Source organism: Poecilia formosa, unplaced genomic scaffold (assembly GCF_000485575.1).
Source record: "Poecilia formosa unplaced genomic scaffold, Poecilia_formosa-5.1.2 Scaffold240, whole genome shotgun sequence".
In the NCBI taxonomy this organism is placed as follows: domain Eukaryota; kingdom Metazoa; phylum Chordata; class Actinopteri; order Cyprinodontiformes; family Poeciliidae; genus Poecilia; species Poecilia formosa.
The window spans coordinates 336,073-359,014 of record NW_006800179.1 but is presented as its reverse complement, the minus strand read 5'-3'; the positions used below and the strand labels follow the sequence as shown (position 1 = coordinate 359,014).

The 22,942-nt window shown below is 42.3% G+C and overlaps 1 protein-coding gene and 3 long non-coding RNA genes across 5 annotated transcripts in view; 3 read left to right on the top strand and 1 right to left on the bottom strand.

Annotated features, from left to right (window-relative positions):
- The window catches only part of LOC107838322 (uncharacterized), a 20,982-nt gene extending 16,354 nt beyond the window's left edge, over window positions 1–4,628 (top strand). Inside the window, exon 3 of the long non-coding RNA XR_001664383.1 lies at window positions 4,555–4,628. This is a non-coding gene — a long non-coding RNA (uncharacterized LOC107838322). The remainder of the gene's footprint in view (window positions 1–4,554) is intronic.
- LOC107838325 (uncharacterized) lies at window positions 969–2,247 on the top strand. Its single transcript, XR_001664386.1, has 3 exons — window positions 969–1,290; window positions 1,897–2,086; window positions 2,170–2,247. It is a non-coding gene; the product is annotated as an uncharacterized LOC107838325 (long non-coding RNA).
- A 9,599-nt stretch (window positions 4,629–14,227) lies between the features above and the next one.
- Window positions 14,228–22,942, top strand: part of gorab (golgin, rab6-interacting) — a 23,553-nt gene continuing 14,838 nt past the window's right edge. The window contains exons 1-5 of one of the 2 annotated variants that reach the window (XM_016680393.1): window positions 14,228–14,431; window positions 14,505–14,820; window positions 15,659–15,760; window positions 15,876–16,016; window positions 17,154–17,328. In XM_016680393.1, the coding sequence (XP_016535879.1) occupies window positions 14,377–14,431; window positions 14,505–14,820; window positions 15,659–15,760; window positions 15,876–16,016; window positions 17,154–17,328 (789 nt within the window). In that variant the 5' untranslated portion in view covers window positions 14,228–14,376. Of the gene's footprint in view, window positions 14,432–14,504; window positions 14,821–15,658; window positions 15,761–15,875; window positions 16,017–17,153; window positions 17,808–22,942 lie in introns of those variants that run through there. The other variant, XM_007569367.2, reaches the window with a different exon arrangement.
- On the bottom strand, window positions 15,981–18,823 carry LOC103149967 (uncharacterized). Its single transcript, XR_477520.2, has 3 exons — window positions 18,580–18,823; window positions 18,371–18,493; window positions 15,981–16,060 (listed from the first exon to the last, which is right to left on the bottom strand). It is a non-coding gene; the product is annotated as an uncharacterized LOC103149967 (long non-coding RNA).

Sequence of the window (22,942 nt, the reverse complement as noted above, 5' to 3'; positions counted from 1 at the left end):
CAGGGCTCGGCAGCGCAGACAGGTGTTGATGCTAACAGGAGCAGCTGTTGCTGTCATTGTTCTGTTTGTTTGGGTGTCAGTCTGCTGCAGCCGCTGTGCTGAGAGGAAAACCTCAGGCGGTTTCTGATTGGCTCTGCAGAGGCCAACCTTCACCTGAGGACCTGTCGCTGATTGGCTGGGACTGGGGGCTCTGCATTCACAGCACTCGTATCAATACGAATAAAGTTTTCTTCTCAGTTAAAGCTCAGTGTGTATTCTTGGCGGGTCCGAATAGCAGGCGGCGCTGGATGAACCGACTGGAGGCCGAGGCGTCGTCAGGTGGCAACCTGAGGAATGAGCTCCGGCAGCTGAGCCGCGTTTTCACCGCAGAGCATGACGGACCGGACTGGACTGGACCAGGACGGAGTGAACTGGACCGGACCAGGCCCGACTGGGACGGACTGGACCAGGACGGATCGGGCCCAATCTGGACTGACCAGACCAGACTGGGACGGCAACCATTCAGCTGTTAAAACGCCTGGGTGGACCTAGCCCCGCCCCCGAGGAGCAGCTCCTCCCCCTCTCAGCTCCTTCAGACTAGCCAGCAGCAATTAGCAAACAGCTGCTGAGCCCATTATAGGAGCAAAACTTAATGAAAACATTAAGGGGTTAATAGAGGAGCCATGTTGGGACGACTTCCTGGAGGCGGAGCTTCAGAAAGAGCAGGAGGTTTAATCAGTCAAGTTTATTTGAGTAGGACATTTCAGCATCAAGGCAGTTCACTCATAAAAACACAGAAATATAAAGTTATAGAAGCAGTCAATGCAGAGCAGCTGTTACACTTAAAAATGTTGATTAATGTTTCATTTATAATGTTTCAAAAATCAAATCTTAAAGGGACAGAGGCAAAATTTAAGGCCTTAAATTACAACTTCAAATTTCTTTCAATACAGCATTTTAATAATAACTGAAGGTAACATTAGTTATGCTATAAAACGGAAAACACATAAAACTAATAATGTTGCATCTGACTAAACTAAACATGAATAATTTATAAACACTAAATAAATCTGCTGGTAGAACCAACAGCTTTCAGAAAGAAGGTCCTGCGTTCAGTCAGGTGTTTCTGTTACCTGCTCATCATCATCATCATCATCATCATCATCCTCTGTGAATCTGGATGCTTCACCTGCTGCTGCAGCATCTTCTGCTGCTGCAGCACCAAATCCCGTTTCTGCTGAACAGGCTGCAGGCTGTTTGATCCTCCCAGCTTCATTCAGCATCTGAAAATCAGCTTTTACCAACAACCAGGTCATAACTCCGTTACTGTTTTACTGAATGTTGTCTGCATTATTTAAAAAAACTGCAATTAAAGTTGAATCTTGGGGAAAAAGTCTTAATTTGTTTTATGGTTTGCGGTGGTTTCCCTCAGCATTTAAAGAGAAGAACTGTAACAAACAAAGAGCGTTAAAGATCCCTGCTCTGCACGACACACCCTTTGTGTTTCTGACACATTAGGGAACCCTTCAGGCCACTCGTAAAATAAAACAACATATTTTCTCTGCTCAATAAAATAAAACAAGATTGGCCGCCTCTGCAAAAAGCACATAGGCAGCACTTTTCTCCCTCTTTTCCTCTGAGGGAAACGATTGTAAATGTGTAATTAAATTAATAAAATAGTCCCACGTAGTAAATCAGCGCCCCTTGAGGACGCCTGATTGCGCAGACGTGTTTGTGATTATGTTTGTGCGCTTCGTGCATGTATGTATCATGCATCGGGGTAAATCATAACCCCTCTGACGCTGCGGCGGAGCGGCGGGTTGGCGCTGAGGTGGGGGCGCCGTGGCCTCGCCTCTCTGCCAGTTTGTGTTATAATAAAACATTTTAAAGCTCCTCATTAAGCTATTCTGGGCGCAGGCTTGGCGCGGCGCAGCAGAGGGGAAGGTGGAGGAGAAAACGTGAAGGTAGAGGCAGCAACTGCCAGCGTTTCCGTGCCAACGCATCTCCATGTGATTGGTGGCTGCAGGCCGAAATTACAAACAGATGCTGATGAACGTGATGCAACCGGGCAGACGCGCACCGGACAACCAGGACAGGCGGAGCGCAGGTCCGGTCCAGACGCTCCGGCGGAACATCATCAGCTTCATTTGGGCTTTCACTCACATTTATTGCCTGTTTTCTGTTTTAAAGGTTCCTGCAGCTTTAAGGAGGAGAACGACCGCAGGAAGCTCTCCGTGACCTTTTGGGGTCCAAACCCTCCGGACCATGACGTCATTACAATAAACAATAATGTTGTTGTTTTGAGACCATTTTCCACTAATATACCTAATATTAATAATGGGTAATAATAATAATACTTTTAATAAACATTTATCACTGGAACCGGACGACATTTTAAATGTCTAAATTAAATAAAACAACAAATAAAATTAATTATGAAGCTGAAAACGATAAATCATGGAAATGGAAATTATTGAGCTGGTTTGAATTGATTAGTTGATTAGCTGCTAATTGTGACAGGTTTAGATATTAATAACAACATGCACTTTCACAACGACACCAATCCTTTTAGTCTGAATGGGACTTTTTCACGACAATCTGAAAATAGCCAAATTCTGATCGTTTCACCCTAAAATGAATCCGATCTGTTTCAAATATGGAACCAGTCTGAACTGGACAGTTTTCAACGCGTCTGACCGCATTTATTCTGACCTTTCAGTCGCTGATGTGAGACATGCGTCATAATTCAGCAGCAGAAGAAGTCAGGCGTGAATCTAAACAACGTCTGAGAACGATGCTAATGAAGTGATGAAGTCAGTGAACGCATCACATCCAAACTCTGCTGAAGAGTTTCTGGTCTGTGTGTCACTAACGCAGCTGTTGCTCCATTCTGGACTCAAAGCTTGTTCCCGCAGTGGGTTGGCCTCTGATTCTGGTTCTGGAGTTCATGAGCAGAACTCTGAGGTCCGGTTGTATAAAAGACAGTTTGGTTTGGGAACCCTAAGGTCTCAGTCATGCCCTTTGGTTCTGTTGTTTTCTTCCAGCCGGGACCTCCAACAAGACCTGCACTGATGAGATGAGAGGGGAAAGGTTCTGCTTCTCTGAGACTGTTTTTCTTTCCTCCTTCAGTCCGGTCGACCCGGTTCTACTGGAACCAGAACATCTGCTCCACTTCCACCTGCTGTGGCTCTGAGTCCAACCAACCTGTTCCCCTCCTGGCCTGTGGGGGCGCTGCACCAAGAACCACTGAAGGAAACGACAAAAAACCTTTGAAGACACTGAGAGCAACTTCCTTCTTCACAGGGTGGAAACAAGATGGAGGCGTCAGATGGAGGATTTCTCTTTAGGCTAAAGACCAGGAGCCATTTCTGCTGCTAGCGCTAGGCTAGCATGTTAGCTTTGGTTGTATTTATCCGCTTGGCGTTCACATGCGTTCAAACCGCTCCAGAGTTTGGTGGATGAAAACCAGCTGCCTGTTTCCAGGTGATTCTGATGAATAAACGCTACAGAGACCAAAAGTTAAACAACAAGGAACCAGAAATAATCTAAAAATTAAAGCCACTGCTGAAAAATTAAAAGAAGAACAGAGGAAATTTTCCCCCCTTTTTTTTTTTTTTTTTTTTTTTACAGTATATTTGCGAATCAAACCTTTATCTGTTTTAGGTTTTATTAACTGAAGCAATCATGAAACACAACACTGAAGTTTTATTCTCACGTCTTTGTGCAATAAAGGGCTAGTTCACGTTTTTTTCAGATCTATTCCAACAAAATTCAGAAAAACAGTTTTCTAGCATTAGAACCTCATTTCCGGTTTAGACCTCTGACCCAACAGGATGTAGAATCAAAACTTTTAGTCTTTAAATGTGGGTTTATCTGCCGGTTCTGTTGTTCTGGGAACCAAAACTATCAACAAAAAATAACTTGGACTAAAACTGAAATGTTGATGTGATAAATAAAGATACGGATAATCTGCAAATAGATTGATTCAAAAATCACTTTTGTTTATTTTAGACAATAAAATTAGGATAATAAGATAAAATAAGGAATAAGTCTGTAAATTCAGACATTTTCCATCCCACTTCTTTTTGTTTTTCATTTTTCACTCTTGGATGATTCTCCAAACTTTTCAGGACCTTTTGATCAAAGTTAATTAAAAAATAACATTGAATCCATTTATGAATTGCAGTCTGTGATCCAGATCATGTTTGGCATCAAGCTGAAAGCGACACCAGCAGAACCAGAGCGTCAGCAGTGTTTCTGGTACCAGGAGGCGGTTCGGTGAGGTTCTGCCAGCAGCTGAAAGCAGACGGCTGTTTAATGGCTGAGGTGCCTGATAATGACGATGCTGGTAGGAGAGAAAAGGCCGGGCCAGCCTCACCATGGCAACCGCTGTGTTTACGTTAAACGGCGCGGCGGTAATGGAGACGAACCGGGACAGGAGAGCAGCTGATGAGCCCAGCGCCTCGTTTCCAGGACAAACCAGGCGGGTGTCAAGAAAAGCTGCTGCGGTGGCGACAGAAGACACAACTGAGAGGCTCAGAAAAGATCCAGAGGCTGAACGCGTCTGGTTCTGAGGCAGAACAGAACCGGGCCGAAACCTGAACCCATTCCAGTTTCCAGGGGTTCTGGAAAAATGGCTTCTTTCTGGATAAAAAGTCGCCCTTTCTGCTCCTCCGTGACGCTCTGATGGGATCTGATACTCTGGATCCGTTCAGACTGAAAAAGCAGAACCGCTGCTGGTGTTTGTTTATCCGGTTTTCCATTCAGAACCGGGTCAGCTGGAGCAGCAGGACAGAATCCATGTTCTCTCACATCAGAGTCTCCAGGAAACATTTACTCTGCTGGAAGAAAAGATTTAAATAAGAAAAAGACCGAAGCATTCATCCTTCATTTCTTCTGACGGGACACTGCCACTAATACGCTACCTGTTAGCTTATTAGTGGCTAACAGGAAGCTTATTAGCTACCTGTTAGCTTTTAGCTAACTGTTAGCTAAAAGCTAGGTGTTTAGCTGATTAATTCAGTTAGCAGGCCTATTGCAATAAATCAATTAATCAGATCACAAATGAAAGCAGCTCAATAATCTCCATTTGCTTGATTTATCATTTTTCTCTGATGATAAAAATCTTCAGTCTGGTATTTTTGTTTCCACAGATTTCATAATTCATTTTATTTGTAGTTTCTGTTGATTTACTTTGGATATTTAAAATGTTTTCCAGTTGCAGTAATAAATGTTCACCAGAGTTGAAAGCTTTCATTATTATTCCATTACTAACATTTTACTGGAAATAGTCTCAAAATAAGATAATCATCATAATGTCTGGAACAGTTTTCATGTTCAGCCTCTGAGTTCAAGTTTTTGGTTTTTGACTTTTAGAAATTCTTCAGATAGACGTTTGTATACATGCTCTTATTTTGAAGTGTGTTTTTGCAGCAGTTCTGTTTCCTGTCTGTTTTCTTTTTGTTCCAAAGTAGAACAAACCATAGACATAAATACAGTCTGCATCATGTAAACCATAATGTCAGAATGAAACTGACGCTCTGCAGGCCAACATGTCGGCTCAGAAATCGGCTCAAGACTTTTGGTTTCACGTTTCCCTTTGTTTATGTTTCCTTTTCAAGTTGCTTGTGGTTTTCTTTCTTTTCAAAAGTTCGTCTCCCCAAGATTCATCCGAAAGGAAAAAGCCAAGGAGGAGAAAAGAAGGAATCCTCCCAGCTCACCAGAACCCGACCGAGTCTGAGGTTCGATCCGACGACCCAGCAGCAGGCGGAGGGTCTGCGTCACGTAAAAGTATTCAGTAACTGATCCAATTTAAAAATGACATCATCAGACAAACCAAAATGTAAAGTTAAGTGGAAATGTTGGCATTTTTAGGACCAAAATGACAATAATTTATATAAGTAACTAAATCAGTTTGTTTCAGTAAAAAACTTGTGAATCTTTAACAGGATCTGCAGGTTTGTGTCTGAGTTTGGTGAAGTTTGGTTAAAACATATTTAATTTTCATTCAGTGGGAAGAAAATCCAGAAATTTACTGAAGAGTAAAAAGTACATCGTAGTAAAAATACTCCTAAAAGTAAATGTTTTCTACTGAAGTAAATGTAACTAGTTACACAACTCTGCAGTTTATTAATACAGAAACTTACATTTTACAAAAAGCAAATGAATCACAAATAATTATATTGATCAGTTCTGTAGTTATTATTAATCAGAAGCAGCTCCAGCAGGTGGATTTTAGCCTTTCGGGGTTTCGGCTGTTTTGTGTTTTCTGGAAGTTTGTTCCTGATTATTGGAGCATAAAAGCTGAAAGCTGCTTCTGCACGTTTGGTTCTGGATTTATTTCAAGATGAGATTCATAACTAATCAGAAACCATCTCTGCTGCCACAATGTGAGGTAAACACTCGAGTTTTTATTCTTCACATAAACGTTAGGATCCCAACTGGTTGCCATGGCGTCGGCCCACCATGTTCCCAGTTCCCCCCAGTATCAGCTGTGGTTCCCAGTTACGGGTCAGGAATGTGTCGCGCAGCAAAACGGATCACGATGTTTAGAAACGGGCCCACAAAATATGGAGCCGATTATCTGAGCGTTTGTGGGAGGAAATGTTCATCAGCGTCTCGACAGCTGAGCAGGACGGCGATTACAGCACAAACACCAACAATACGCAGTAAAACGGTTTCATTTAAAACAACCGAAGGATCGACAGGATCATGAAGGGAAAAGAGAGAGCAGGAAGTATCCACCGAAAAACTCAGGAATCTTCAGAAGATTTCCAGAACAACAGGAACATTTCTGAGCTCCAAAAGTAAAAGAAGAGAAAATATCCACCAAAAAACTCTGAAACTTTCTAGAAAAACTTGGAAATTTTCTGAGCTCAAAAATCAAAAGGTTGCAAGAAAAAAAAAAAACTCAAGTTTTGAGATTCTCAGAAATTTTCTTTTAAAAAAAACTAAGAAAATTCTGAGATATAAAAGCCAAAAATCTGTGAAACACATTGTGAGATTAACCTCAAAATGTTTTCAGAAAAAAACAGAAAATCTCAGAGTTAAAAAAAAATCCAAAATTTTGAGATCAATCTTGAGATAATCTCATTTTCTGGAAAATACATGAAATTTTCTTGTAAAATTGAAAATTATTAACTTTTTGGAAATTTTCTGAGTTTCAAAAGTCCAAAATGTTCAACTTTACAAGCTCAGAAATGTCCAAGTTTTTTATTATCTTTAAATATCCTAATTTAAATAGTTTTTTTCTAACTGTGTCAGATTAATCTCAAAGTTTCTTGGTGCCGTAGCGGCTCTGCACGCCGGGCAGCCTGCAGCTTCCTCTGCCTGAAAGTCGTTGCTGCGTCCAGACAAAATGCCGAACCTCAGCATGGATCCAATGATGCTTGAAACTGAAACTCCTCTGATGCGATGCAGACGATTCGATCGGAAAGGAGCTGACGGATCCAGGAAGTGGTTGTGTCATTGGCGGTTGCCAAGGCAACCAAAAGTTGGAGGTAATAAAAGCGGTTTGAGTGAAGGTTATTGACCAAATCGAATATTTTCCTTATTTACTTCTTCTTTCGTTTTGCAGTTTTGTTCAGAGTGTTGTTTATGAGTCAGCGATCATTTCAGATTAAAAATGACGGACGGCTTGGCTTGAGGCTGGAGTTAGGAAGAATAAAAGTTTGATTTCTGTTGGGGTAAAGAGTTCATCTGCTACAAAATGTTATTTGTTTCTGCGTTCATCGTGTCCCGATCATTTATTTGTTCCAGACGTTTAATCCTCTGGACAGCGATTAAAAATCCAGATCCTGAGAGACAAAACTGGCTGCTGCTCCTGAGAAGAGTCCCGCTTAAACTCCGCTTCTTCGCTCGGCAAGAGTCATAAAAACTAATTTTCAAATTCATCAAATTGGCTTCATGTAATTGTTTATGAAGGACATAAAAGGCTCTAATGAAGCAGGGCCATAAATTTGTCACAGCTGCATTTGTTCGGTTGGAACAATGAGTCATTATTGCTCTGCATGCCCACAAACACGACACATAGCCGCTTTAATGCGATTCAGTCAGCTGAGGCCATAAATCTGCATACCCTGCTGCCAGCGCGGCGCCCGGAGCCGGGGCCAGGTGAGGCGGGCGTGGCTCCAGGGGCTCCGGGGGAGACGGGCGCCGCGCTCAGGGCGTCCCTTCGCCAGAACCGCCTGATTCAGACCAGATGTCTGAGCGTTGACTCTGGGAAACGGAGAGATGAGAGACAACCGAAGCCACAATAAATCCCAGGAACGGCTAATGAATTAAACAACAGTGGATCAAATGTGGCGTGGCTAAAAATAATGTGATTAAGAATCGGATCCAGAGGCCATGCTGGAGACAGCTGCGCCTCCACGGGACCGCGCCCCCGCCTAACGAGCGCCTCCCATCACGGCTTTATGGGCTTTCTGGGCACAACCCGGCCTGATGAATCAGTTGTCATCGCTTGTGATTGCCTGTTTAAAAAGTCCCAAACACTCTGCCTGTGTTTAGTCAGGTTCAGCCGGGGTCAAGCCCGAGTCAAAACACAGCCGGGCCGGCCGCGGCCCGCGGCCTCAGCGCGCGTCTGCAGCTCCTTCCCCTATTTATTAAACACATCTCTCAGCGCAGGCCGATGGGGACCCGCTTCACCCAGACAGCCAACGATTTATCAGGCCGTCCGCTGAAATATCAGCTTATAGCACGTCAAAGTGGGACGCCTCGGCCTTAAGAGCCATAACATCATAATGTATGAAAATGAAGAACAGGGTTTTTAATAAATAACAAGTGTTGAAAAGCAAAGTTTATGAACTACATAGTAAAGCAGTTACACCTTAGATGTGAACATTAATCTACAGGAACGTCTTTCAAAATGGCTGCAAAAGGACAAACTGAATGTTAGCTTCCCAAAGTTACTGTTGGTTCTTTGAAGGTTCAACATCACGAACATTTCCTACTAAACACCGACCAAAGAACCCGACTCCAGTCCGTCTGCCTAGTCAAAGTCCAGTTCAGTTGGTGAGGTGTGAACGCTAAGCGACCTCTGACCTCTGGTCCTCCAAGCCTCAGTCTGGGTTTGGTTTGAATGTTAACGCCAAGCGGACCGGAGACCGCTCCAAAAGCAGGAAGTGGACTACAGCGCAGGGCATTCTGGGTAAATACAACTAAAGCTAACATGCTAGCCTAGCGGTAGCAGCAGAAATGGCTCCTGGTCTTTAGAGAAATCCTCCAACTGCGAAAATCTGACGCCTCCATCTTGTTTCCATCTGGTGAAGAAGGAAGTTGCTCTCAGTGTCTTCAGAGGCTTTTTTGTCGTTTCCTTCAGTGGTTCTTGGTGCAGCGCCCCCACAGGCCAGGAGGGGAACAGGCTGGTTTGACTCAGAGCCACAGCAGCTGGAGGTGGAGCAGAAGTTCTGGTTCCAGTAGAACCGGGTCGACCGGACTGAAGGAGGAAAACATTAAGTTTAGGTCAGTTTGAGTTCTGGGTGTGAAAGTGAACTTTCACCACATTGTGTGTTTCCTCTGAGTCACAGCAAACTGCTCACAATAAACCGGAAATGAAGCAATTTGTGTTATAATGCAGAAAAGTTTCTGAATTTGTCTCAAACTAAAGTGAACATTTAGCTCCTAAGATGAACCTAACGGAGCGGTCAGGTTGACCTCTGTGGTTCTTCCCTCCGGTCCTTTCTGTCCGCCGTTCGCCCCGCTCCTCCAGTCGGATCACCCGTCTTATCTAACTACTTGCGTTTTTCCCCTAAACTCAAGCTGACAGGCCGGTTCGTTCAGTTTGCCGCTGCGGCTGCAGCTGGGAGTCGGACTCCCGGATGAGCCAGACCGTCTGGACGTCACGCCTTTGAAGGGTCCCGCTGAAATAGCTGGTCGCGGTCCAAAGCGTCCCCCCGGTTCGCAAGCAAAGCGTCCGCACACGGAGCCGGGCGCCAGGGGAAATCTATCTGGGAGGCAGGTGACACAGGGAGCCATTGTCTCCGGCCGTTACAGGTGGGACTCCTCAGGGCGCGGAGCACAGAGCCGGGCTCACACGGACCAGGGAGCCTCTCCAAGAACATTAACAGGGTTTGGCATAAAGCTGGCACGGCCCGGACTCGGAGCTAAGTCTGGGAGAAATGTAACCGTGATGAAGATGGAAAAGCTCCGGGCTGTCAGGATAGCCCCAAACGTCAAATTAGGTAATGATGAAGCCACTTTCACACTGATTTAATGAAAACTTTTCTGTTCCGGACACGAGAAATGAATCAACCTCATAAATCTGATTTCATGTTTCTGATTTAGGTTTAAATAGAAAAGTCCCTTTGCGAGAACAGAATGTCTCTGGTAACGCTGTCGGATGTTTTTACCAGGAATGTTTTGGAAAAAATTACTCAAATCATCCTAAAGCAAAATGGAGGGAAACATGACAGTTCAGACCTGTCAGACGTTTTCATCCATAATCTGACTCAGAGGCTGCACACAAAAACCTGCAAGTTACTTTCTGGAACCTGACAGTTGCTTTCTTGAACTTAATAATTACTTTCTGGAACCTTCACAGAAGCATACAAAGTCACTGAACTTACAAAGTCATTTCTGGAACTTGGTTCTTTGTCAGAACTTTACTGACTTTCTGAAACTTAAATGACAGATCTACTTTCTGGAACTTGTTCATTTCCAGAACTTTCTTTGAAGCTACAGGTTACTTTCCCATAACTTACAACATTCAGCATCAGAAATTTTTCGTTCCCTTTCATAATTTTTATTTTATTTCCTGTGAACTCAGACTGCTTACCTGAACGACAGGTAACCTTTCTGGGAGGTAACTCCTGCTTTCTGGGATTAATCTGCACTTAGTGCTAAAGTACAAACTGTGTGATGAATCTTTAGCAGTGTCCATGTAACAGATTAATTCACGGCAATAAATAGATGAAAATTATGTTAAACATGAAATGACTGTTATTAAAATTCCTTTAAAACCGAAACCAAACCTGAGCTAAACTGAGTTAAAGCAGCATCAGTTTTCTTTGGGGAAAAACACAGAAAATGAATTACAGAGCCTGAAACAGAAACTGATGGTGACGGTGGAGGCCTCATGATGTCAGGCTGCAGGTTTGCATGATAAAATGTGGACTGTTGGTGAATTCAAGCCCAGACTCAGAGGAGCAGCAGAGTTTGGTCAGGATGAGGGGTGAAGGTCAAAGGTCAGCGTTTATTCTGAATACAGATGTTTTAAAGCAGCAATTAGCAAGAGGTTCCTGCAGCTTCCAGCTCAGAGCCGAGGTAACAGCCTGACCTCTAATCATCCTCAATTTCTTCCAGGCCCCGGCTCTGTGTGACGGTCGTCTCCGCAGAACGCCTGTTTATTTTTCATGGCACTTCCTGTTGGACTGAATGAGCGTCAGGAGGAGAGCGTCTGTGGGGAATACGCCCAGAGTGATGTGCTCACCCGCTGCACGCGCTCCGCCGCTCTCCCACACGAGAAAGCAATCTTTTACTCAAAGCTAATTACAACTCTATAAACGAAAGCTTTGACCGTATAAGGAGCTTCCTGTTAAAGAGCAACGCCAGCTGATTGTTACAGAAATGATGCTCAGTTTGATGTGAAGGATTTAGACCAGACTTCTCAAACTGCAGTTGGTTTGTTTGCTTCACGCCAGCTAACTGTCATGAAGTAAACCATCATCATTCTGTTATTAAAGTATAAATATGCCCATTTTTAGCCATAAGTGGCTCTTAGATGTTAATTGTCACAACCTTAAAAAGGAGGAAATTAATTTATAATTAAGTTGTCTTTGAGTTTTGGACCTTTTTGTGAACTTAATGCTGAGTCCAGTTTAGATCTGGTTTGGCTTTATCTACACATAGATCTGCATCAGGCCTTCATGTAGATCTGAACACATTTTACTGGAATTTATCGTCCCAGAAGTTACTGTGATAAATGCTGTTGTTTTGACACCATTTTACAGTGATATAATGTTAATAATGGCATAATCATAATGCTGTAACTATTTAACACTGGAACTGGAAAACATTTTAAATATCCAAAATAAATAAACAAAACAACTGAGACAACAAATAAAATGAATTATGAAATCTCTGGAAACAAAATTGTCCTTAGAAAATGAGACCAAAACGCCAGACTGAAGATTTTTATCATCCAGATAAAAGTCGTCTTGTTTAAGCCAGGTTTGCATTTTGTTTTAACAAAAATTTTCTTGTTTTGAGTTTTTATCTTTTTGCAATGAGAAAGTTTCTTCTTTTAATGAGACAACTTTTATGTCATTATGAAAAGAAACTGTAATTGCTCATGGTAACGAGAATTTTTCTCATTTTGTTTGATAAGACAACTTTTTCTTTTCAAAGTTATGGTAGCAAAGGTTTCCTGTTTTATTGAGTTTTGTATAACAAGACTCATTAAAAATCTTGTAAAATAGTCAAAAGTGTGTCACTATAACAGGAACTGTTCTCATTTTAACAAGAATTGTTTTGTTTTGTATGTTTTTATAATGAGAAATTTTCTGATTTTAGCTAATTTTGTATTGTTGTGTATAATGAGACAACTTCCATATCTTGTCAAAACTATATTTTTATAATGAGAAACTCTCTGTCTCATTTATCCAATGAGAATTTGTTTATAAAGAGTTTCTGGTTTTAATGATTTTTGATCTTTGATTTTTGATTCTAGTTGTGAAATTATTTCCAGCTTTGGCACTTAAGTGCTTCCGTACGCTGTAGATTTAAGTGTTTTCTGTTAGTGAGTCTTTCTGACAGCAGCAGGTAAATCAGCGACTTTACTGTAAATTATATCATAAAGTATAAAAACGATGAACAGGTTGAGATCAGAGTCAGAGGGGAAAACTGCTCTTCTCCTTTCAGATCCTCCCATTCCTCCACTGAACTGACCTTTAACCCCCATCCGCCTTCACAGGTCATCTCAGTAATGAGCCATGTGGCTCTCACTAATCAGGACCCCAAGGCCGTCCCATCCTCTGCCTGAGCGACGCGGCGGCGGCGGCTGAGCCATCTGGACTACATGCCTGCTCTGTCTCCACTCCGCTGGCGATTTATGCCCTCCTGAGGTGTTTTGCCTTTTAACTCGCTCTAATTGCCCCCCAGATGCAACAAAGATGTGGAGGCCGGTTTTTATTGGTTGCCAAACAGAGGTCATTGTTTTGGTGTCGCTTTGTCTCCCCGGCGCCGCTGACGTAAAGACAAACTTTGTTCCAGAAAAGAAAAGCCTGCAGTTGGCTGGGGGAGAAGAAAGTGATGAGATGATAAAGATGGCCGCCGTTAGAAACGCTCGGGCTGATGATAAAGATGGCCGCCGTTAGAAACGCTCGGGCTGATGATGAAGATGGTGAGGGTTTATAGAGACGGGTTCTACTGAGACAACTCAGAGAATCCAAACATCCATCCATCCCTGCCTCTGTCCCGCCCATCTAGATAGTAGATGGAAAAAGTTACCAAATCCTGAAAATCCAGAGCCACACTGAGACACCAGCTTCTCCACTTTTCAGGTCAACAGAACTAATTTCACGCAGGTTTCTCAGAAAGTGATTATTAAGTTAACCTTTGACCCCTCTGACTTCAGGCACTTCAGAGATCTAAAAAGGAACCAACAAATGATGATCTATGAACAAACCGACTGTTATTTTTATTTATGGCCAAATTAACCAAAGTTTGTTTATTGTGATGATGGAAACTCTAGAGGTTAATTCAATTTTTGGCTCTATATTTAACATGAACAATAAATATAATCAGAAAAATTGAAATTGAAGAAATTAATTTACAAATGCAAAGATGAAAGAAAAACGACAGACTTTTTTTTTTGTTTGCAAATGTTGCCAAGACGAAAATTATAATGATAATTGGTATTATGTTGCCAAAAGTTACAAAATGCTATTAGTATGCAGACATTTCTAGGAAACTTAATTTATTTACTCAAACTTTTAAATATTTACTACATCTAGATTGGAAAAAGAATAGGTTAAAAAAAAGAAGAGCAATAAATAAAACAATAAAAATTAAATACTTAAATTCTGACGTTATCTGTCTGTAGTCCTGATATTGGCCTGCTGTGGTCACCCGAATTAAAATTTTTCTGGAGGCGCCAATGTTTATATACACAACAAAGATAAATTTAGAAACACCGGCTGAGGCAATAAAAACAAGCTAAGATTTGGCTGTTCTTTACTTGCGAAACAATTCTTTTATTTTTAATCAGGCGGTAGTTGGGACGACCATCTCGCCGGTCTTGTTGCGGTCCTTCGCGTGGCAGTGGTAAACAAATATGGCGGAAGTGTTGATCGTTTCTTTCGGTGTTTCTCTGAGGTTTTCAGTGATTTTCTCTCTTTAAGCCACAGAGTATTTTTAGCTGGATGTTTCCGGGGGCTGGTCTTGTTCTGAGGCGGTAGAATGAGCGGTTGGGCGGGTTTTTCTGAAGAGGAGCTGCGGAGAATCCAGCAGAAAGGTAAAATAAAACCGACCTAGACTGAGACTTTAACCCGCTTTAACCCTAACATGAGCCGGTTGTACTTCCACAGACTCCGCTGGACCTCCTGCCGCTCCCCGCGGTAGGAAGCCTCCGACATCCAGCCGGAGCCGGCAACAGATGCAGCGGGAGAGAGCGCTTCAGTTAGCCGGCTCACAGACTCTCCTGCCGGGGCAACAACTCAGCACACCACCGCTGACGATGGAAAGTCAGCCTCCAGACCAGACAGGAGCTCCTGGTGCCGGACAGGACAAGCAGCAGAAACCCGCTAACATGAAGCAGAATAAGGAGGATCTCCCGAAAGCAGAGGAGGAGAAAAAGGAGGAGGTACCTGTGGTGAAAGAGCTGGAGAAGCAGGAGGTGGAGATGTGAGTTTGGCCTCAAATTTCACATCAAGTTATGATTTATTTTTCATCATAATAAATGTTTTCCAACAGTAAAGACCCAGTTGGTCAAAGAAATCATCAGGATCCACAAAACTGAATGTTTTAAAAACAAACTGAAGGTGGAAAAGCTTCTTTTTGTTTAATTGGGCTGATGACATCACAAGAGGCACAGGAGTGGAGCCAATCAGATTTCATAGTGAACTTTACAGCAGGCCTGGGCCAATGGGACTCCTCATTAAAGGGGATATGCTAACACATTTGTAGAATAAGTTCTGATGCAGCAAACCATCCCATGCACTGGTGGGTCTGTGCCTTACCAGAGGCACCAAGAAAATTCAGAATCCAAATCTCTCTGGTTCATGCTAATTAGCAACTTCTACTTCCTGTTTACAGCCATGTGTAGCATCAACATTTGACAAACTTATGCTTTGTGTAGTCTTGCTGATTTGCTCCAAACCAGTAGGTGGAAACGCACCTAGTTCATATTTTTATTTTAGTGACATTTCTAAAGTTCCTGTAAAATTCACATCATAATTAGATGGAAAAATGGCTACTGTGGTTTGGACCATCTTCAGAACAGAACCAGTTAAGACTGCAGGGAGCAATGTTCCCTCCGTCCAGAACTTGTAAAGGTCAAGGGTCAGGAAATGGGCAGCTAACATCTCTGCAGACCCCCCACATGCTGGACATGAACTGTTGCAAATTTTACCTTTGTGACAGTTCAAAGACACATTTCTTCCCCCAGAAAAATTTAAATTTTTATTTTTAAATTTTCCTTTTTGTGCTTTTTGTGAAATTGTTTGTTTTATTGCGACTGCAGGAGAGAAAAGACGCGTCTGGAGCAGCTGCAGCACGAGCAGAAAGTCATCGAGGAGAGGAACAAGCTGACCAAAGCACTTCTGGCTAAAACAATCGCTGAGAAGTAAGCACTGCCGGGTTCCGGATCGGGTTCTGCAGTCTGATTGGGTTCTGGATGTTGATCAGGTCAGATGGGGGCGGAGCCAGAACCCACCGCAGTAAACGTCTGCTGTGTTCAGGTCCAAACAGACCCAAGCCGAGGCGGTGAAGCTGAGGCGGATCCAGAAGGAGCTGCAGGCGCTCGACGACATGGTGTCCAATGACATCGGCATCCTGCGGGGCCGGATAGAGCAGGCCAGCTGGGACTACAGCGCCGCCAGGTGGGGAAGAACTCCAGGCTTCCTGACACAAAGCCTGTGCCAAACTGTGCAGAAGGACAAAATTTAAAGTGGCAGTATCATGTAAAATCAACTATTTTTTATTTCTATGAAGTTCTAATGTTATTCCCCTTGAAATTCAACAACAAACCTGAGGAATCATTTAATCTCCATGGCAACCATTCAGCTGTGCAAAACGCCAGGGTGACCTAGCATTTTGCACAGCTAAATATGCAAAACTCCTTCAGACTAGCCAGCAGCAATTAGCAAACAGCTGCTGAGCTCATTATAGGAGCTGCTGCTCAGAGCAGCTCTGGTAAAAACATTAAAGGGTTAATAGAGGAGCCATGTTGGGATGACTTCCTGGAGGCGGAGCTTCAGAAACAGAAGGAGCTTCTTAAAGAGACAGAGGCCCAATTTCAAAGCGTTAAATTATGAAGTTAAATTTCTTTTGACTTGACCTGGTTTGTCATTGAGACGTTTCCAACAAGCTCTTGTTTTTTTGTTCTTCACAATTCAAACTGTATTTCTGCGGTCAGAGCTCGACGTCCAGGACGGTTCTGTTCTCTGATTGGAGGAAAATGACGCTTCCCTCACTTCACATCTTCATGAAACTCTGAAGGAATCTGAAACTCGTCTGATCAAACGTTTAACAATCGTCACAACCAATTTAATTCAACCGATTTTTAGAAAAACTGCAGGAAGTAAGTAAGTAAACTTTATTTACTTACTTACTTACTTACTCAGGAAGAATTTGGTCCAAAAGTTAGAATTTTCTTTAATCCACAAGAAGTCGTAATAATGTCAAAATAAAGTTGTAAGAATTCCAAAATAGTCGCCGAATGTCCAAGTAAAGTCATAATAATGTGAGAGCGACGTTGCAGTAATAAAATTGTAATTTTATTACTAAACCTCCTGGAAAATAATTTCAAGTTAAAGTGAGGAATGTTGAGTCTTACTGAAGTTATACTTCATGTTTTAAAACATCATAACCAAATTATTATCAGCAGCAGAACTGAACCAGACGGACCGAGCCGCTCTGATCTCATTAACTCTACTGGAGCTTCTTTCTCATTAAACTACTTTATTCTAATATTATAACTTAATTTTCATCATTAAAATCAAACCTCTGCCTCCCAGGAAGCGTTATGAGAAGGCCGAGGCCGAGTACGTGGCGGCCAAGCTGGACCTGCACAGGAAGACGGACGCGAAGGAGCAGCTGACCGAGCATCTGTACGCCATCATCCAGCAAAATGAGCTGCGCAAAGCCTGCAAGCTGCAGCAGCTGATGCAGGAGCTGCAGCTGCAGCGGGAGGTGGAGGAGGGCCAAGCCGCCGCTGCAGAGCCTCAGAGGAACGGCAGCGGTGAGGCGGCAGCGCCATCAGCCCTCGGCAGCTCTGAGGTTCTCCAGGAGGAGGCGCTGGTCCAACTGAACACAGAACCAGACTGTAAACGGTCAGAAAACTGTGACGTGGCTCGACCTTTGACCTCCTGACGCTCAGAGCAGAGGATCTTCATCTCACTGATGTCTTCCTCACGTGGCTCCATCACCAGCTGAAGTTCTGACCAGAACCGGGTTTTATTCTGTGTTGACCTCCGCTGCAGCGCCCCCTTCAGGCAGGGCAGGTTTACCTGGAGGACTGCAGGTGTTTCAGGAAGTCACTGGTTTAAAGGAAACTTCTGGATTTTTTCTGTTTGGAGTCACTTTATATTCACTGCAAAAACATAAACTGACCAAGTTTTTCTAGTTCAGATGTTTTAGTTTACCTGAAATAAAATAAAACCAACAAGTAACATTTCAGCTACAAATACAAGTTAAAGTTGATAATTCCTTAATATTGGTGAAAAAGTTTTAGTTCCACTGATGGATTATTTCACTTATTGGATGGAAAAACGTCTCGTTATAAATTAAATGATTATTGACTTATAAGCTGTTTCTTGCTGAAAAGCTACTTGGAGGTTTTTCTTTTTTTAAGTGTACTAAATTATTTGTTCTAGAAACAGGAACAAACAAGTTTTGTGTTTTTACATTGCAGATTTAATGTAAGATGCAGTTTGTTCCAAACTCTTAAATATCTGACTGATTTATTTTAAATACACTCCGATAAATCCTCATTTTTAGTGTAATAAACTCAGTTTTATGCAGGTTTTTTTTCTAGAAGAACTTTAAGCAGATTCTTTGTTTTACAGTAAAAAATGATCAAAATATTTCCAGATTACAGGTAAGGCTTGTGGATGCTCAGGTAAATGTGATGGTTGCCATGGCGACACGTGGTTCTGGTTCTGTCTGCTGATTCTCTGTCATGAAAACACTACATGAAAATCATTTTCCTTTAATAAACGGTTGAAACACTGACTGTGTCTTGGTGTTCCGACCCGGTCCGGTCCGGTCCGGTCCTCAGGACAGAAGCTGGGTCTGCGGCGGCGGCTCGAGCCGTTAAACCACAGGAAGGTTTACAGCTCCGGTCACATCTGGCCGTCTGCAGCAGACGCAGTAAAACAGATTTTAATTGGTCGCCGGGCCGCAGCGGAGGTCAGCGTCTGAAGCCGCAGCGGCAGGTTTCACCTCCAGTCCGCCGGGTCGGGTTCAGCCGGTCGGTTCTGCTCCAGACAGCTCCGGTTCTGGAAGGCTGGCTGTGCAGGCGCAAAACTTTAAAATAAAACTACAGATTTATTTCATTCTGCTGCAGTAAAAATGCATCAAATCATTTCTAAAACCACAGCAGCTTTAAAGTCCTGCTGACCCAGAATGAGAGTCCAGAAAAGGTTCTGGGTTCTTATTTACATTAGAGACGGGAATTTAACGCGTTGATGTTGATTAATATCGATTTTAACGCAATAAATCGCATTTAGGATTTTTTTTTCTCCCGTCGGAACCTTTGAACCTGCGCGTTTCCTGTACGCCCGTAAATCTGACGCACCAACAAATATTAATAGATGACAAGACGCTTTTTAAAACTTTATTTAAATTACACATAACTGTACATATCGCAAGTATTAATTAAAACATACCGAAAATAAAATGTCACAATATTCTAAAAAAAACTAACAATTATACAAACTGAAAACTCATGTTTTCATTAAGGTCTAATTGGAACTAAATATTCCTGAAACTCAATTTAAAAAAAGAAAAAATGGTTTTCTCTTAAAAAAAAAACGTGTATGTGAAATTTGGCTTCAATAATTAATAAATTGATAAAGAAAAACTTTGGATTAATTTTGCCAAACATGATTTAAACTGAAAACCTGCTGATGATGTGAACCGTCTCTCTGGATCGTTTCTGCTTCACAAACAAGACGGAAGGAAAACATTTGTTCTAATTTATTCCACATTTTAGTAGAAGAAAATTGTTTTGAATTGAAAATGTTGCTTATTTTGACAATTTATGGTTTGCAATTAAAATGTGATTAATTAATTAACTCGATTAAACATTTTGATAGACATATTTCATATTCAAAACAAGTTTTTGGACAAATTTTTCTTTATTTCAAAGGTGACCTCTGACCCTTTCTGCACTTATTTCATACATAAATGACCATTTTGCCCCTGGCTGTTATTTTCTAACAGCCAGGGGGAAAAAGCCATTTTTAACAAACTGTTCTGAAGTGACCAGAACCAGCTGAGCGGATCGGATCCCATCTGGTTCTGCCTCACAGAAACATTCACACCTGCAGCTTCCGGCCCGCACAGGTGAGAAGAAACCCGGATTTACATTTATGCCGTTCATAACTCATCCTCAAATTAATATTGTCCTCATCCGACTGTCACCTGCAGATGATTATAATTATATTTATTATTATTGGTGCATTAATTCACTGATTTGTCTCTAAACTCCTTCAGCAAAGTTTGAACTTTGAACTCCAGAATCGATGTTTCTGTTTGAATTTAATCTGAAATTATAAAACATTTTTGCTCCTTGAAGCAGAAATTTCTGTTTTCACGGATGATTATGAGAGAATATGTGTCCGCACAGCTGGAAGATGAAAGTTATTAAAATGTTTCAGATTTAGGAGAGAACTGTGATAATGAGGCTCCTGCTGCTCTGGAAGCCCGCATGTCGCTGTAATCAGCTGCTGATCGCTTCCAGAACCAGCAGCGGCCCATAAATGTTCAGAGGAACCCAAACTCTCCGCGTCAGAACCGCCTGCAGCACATAAACCCGCACTTTGTTTTCATTTGACAGAAATTAGCTGATTGGATGATTGGTGTAAACCCGGAAGCTGGCTCCCTGCAGAGAGCCGCAGCTGATCTGGAGTCGGCTCGGTTCGGCTCGGTTCGGTTCGGTTCTGGATCAACTCCGCAATCAGACGCTGCGTCCGGGTTTCTGAGGAATCACGCAGCAATCAGGCTGGTTTACGGGACGGGGTCGGTCATATAGGCCCAATCAGGCAAATGAACGGGGCGGGTCGGAACCAGGTCCGGTCCGCTGCTGGGCCCGGTGGTTCGGAACCAGGTCCGGTCCGCTGCTGGGCTCGGTGGTTCGGAACCAGGTCCGGTCCGCTGCTGGGCCCGGTGGTTCGGAACAGGTTCGGTCCGCTGCTGGGCCCGGTGGTTCGGAACAGGTCCGGTCCGCTGCTGGGTCCGGGCAGAGCTTTAATGTAATGAGAAGAACTGATGCGGGAAGAAACAGAAACATTACCGCAACAAGCATCAAGGTCCAAACGGAACCGACCTGAAACCAGACAAATTAAATTAATTATATCCGCTTATCTAAAAATTATGAAAATGTAAATATGATTAAAGCAATGAAAATATTTTAAAAACACAGAGAAATAAATTTAAACCTGGAAAAAACATAAACAATAAAATTTCAAAACTGCAAAAATATTTAAAAAATAAAACACATAGGAACTACAGGCATGATTTTAATGCAAATATTTATATTATATATATAGTGGCTGATTTATTTACTTGGAAAAATCTAAATATATTTATTAGGGAAAAACTCCAGAGTTTTCCCAAATCTTTTGAAAATTCCTCATAAATCATATTTTTCTTTCTTTATAATTAAAATGAGTATTTTTAACAAGGTTATTAATACTATCAGGTTCATTAAGCTGACTGATGTCACCATGTCTCAAACAGTTAAAATCATTTTAATGAAATTTCAAACTAAGAAAAATCATCATTTAACCCTGAGGTGTCCAAAGTGTGGCCCGGGGGCCGTTTGCGGCCCCTGGACTGACTGTGTGCGGCCCTGGCTTCAGTTCAACATACAAAATGGCTCAGAAGTGAATTAATGTGAATCTTTAGATAATCGCTCTTTGTGTTATCAGCCAGGACTTTTATTGAAAAGCGAACTCTGCTGATCCCAAACCTGCTGGAGTTTAATAAACTTGAGGAAATACAGCAAATATTTTCAAAGAAATATCAATTAAATCCTGATTTTATTGATCAGAACTGACTGAATTGTTCTACTTTTTCTTTCGTTTTTATATTGTTTCCCTATATTTTCTTCTAAAAGTAAATCTGCTGGACTCTTTAAGTTTTGGATCTGACATAATGTACAAATCTGACCACTGACGTGTTTAAAGTTTGTTCGGTTTCATAGCTTGATGATTTATTCCATTTTATTATTTTATAAGCATGAATTGATGATGCGAGTTGTTGAGAAAATAAATTTGAAATAAGCTAGTTCTAAAACCTAACATGTCTTGATTCAAATGGCCTAATTGTGGTTTTAAAATCAGTAACTTATTCTGGCCTATTGACCTTTAATTTACCTGTAGTTCCAGCAGATGGTTTGCTAAGATCGTTTGAACTGCCTTTTGTCTGTGTGGGAAAACAATAAGGAGAAGTTCCAGCTTTTCACACTCATCTGTGCAGGGGTTTCTGGCTTGAGAGAGGGTCAGAGATAGCTCCTGGTTGGAGGAGCAAAGATACGCCTTATTTGAATAAATTAAAGAAAAGAATACACCTTAACTGTAAAACTTTCTACACAGAAGTAACAGATTAGATTTGCTCTTGCAATTCTCCAAAGGCGTCTTTGCTTTTCTTCTTCTTTCCATTTATGTCAGGTAAATGAATGAATGTCTCCGTTGTTCTGCAGTTTCTGGTGTAATTTTATGCATTGTCTTATATTGGATTAAACTCTGTGATTCTGTGACGTCAACACGCATTGTTGTTTTCCTTGTAGCCGCACGCGGCCCGCCGAGAGGACCTGGGATCCAGAGGAAGAGAGAGCCAGACTTTTACCAAAGTTAACCAATTTAGAATCTCTTCCTTAACAGTGTCCTTCTAGACCTGCTGTTTGCATCATCATCATCATCATCATCATCATCATCATCATCATCATCATGCGGCCTCTTCTTCTCAGGTGAGTCGTTGCTCTTTAGGCCCCGCCCCCATCACACCTTCATGACGCTGATCGATTTACTGACAGGAAACATCCGGGGATTAAATCCGGTCACATTTTTTAGTTTTAATAGTAAAAAGTAAGAAACTAAAACTGCATAAAACATTTGATCTGACGGCTTCATTCCAAAGGTTCACAGGATTATTGCATCTTTTCATTGTTTTTATATTTTCTGAGCTGATCGTGAGTTTTTCCTCCAGATGTTGCAGGGAAACAGACCGAGTTCTCATGAAGCGCCGAACAAAGACGCGGAGCCCCGGAGGAGACTCGGGGAGGCCGCTGCTTCCCCTCCTCTTTCTGTTTTTATTCCCGAGCTGGCACCAGAACCGACTCGTAGGCAGGAAAAGAGAATCTGGGGGGAGAGCTAATGATGAAAAAGTCTCCTCCATCGCTGCGCCTTCATTAAATACATGGAAAGAACGAGCGGAGAACATCTGGATCCAATCTGCGCCTCTTTGATGGCATCAAGTGTTTTTTTCCCAGATCGGGGGGAGGAGGGGGGGGCTGAGGCTACGGGGTGTCTGTGGGTCCATGGCAGCTCAGAGCCCCCCCTCACACACACACACACACACA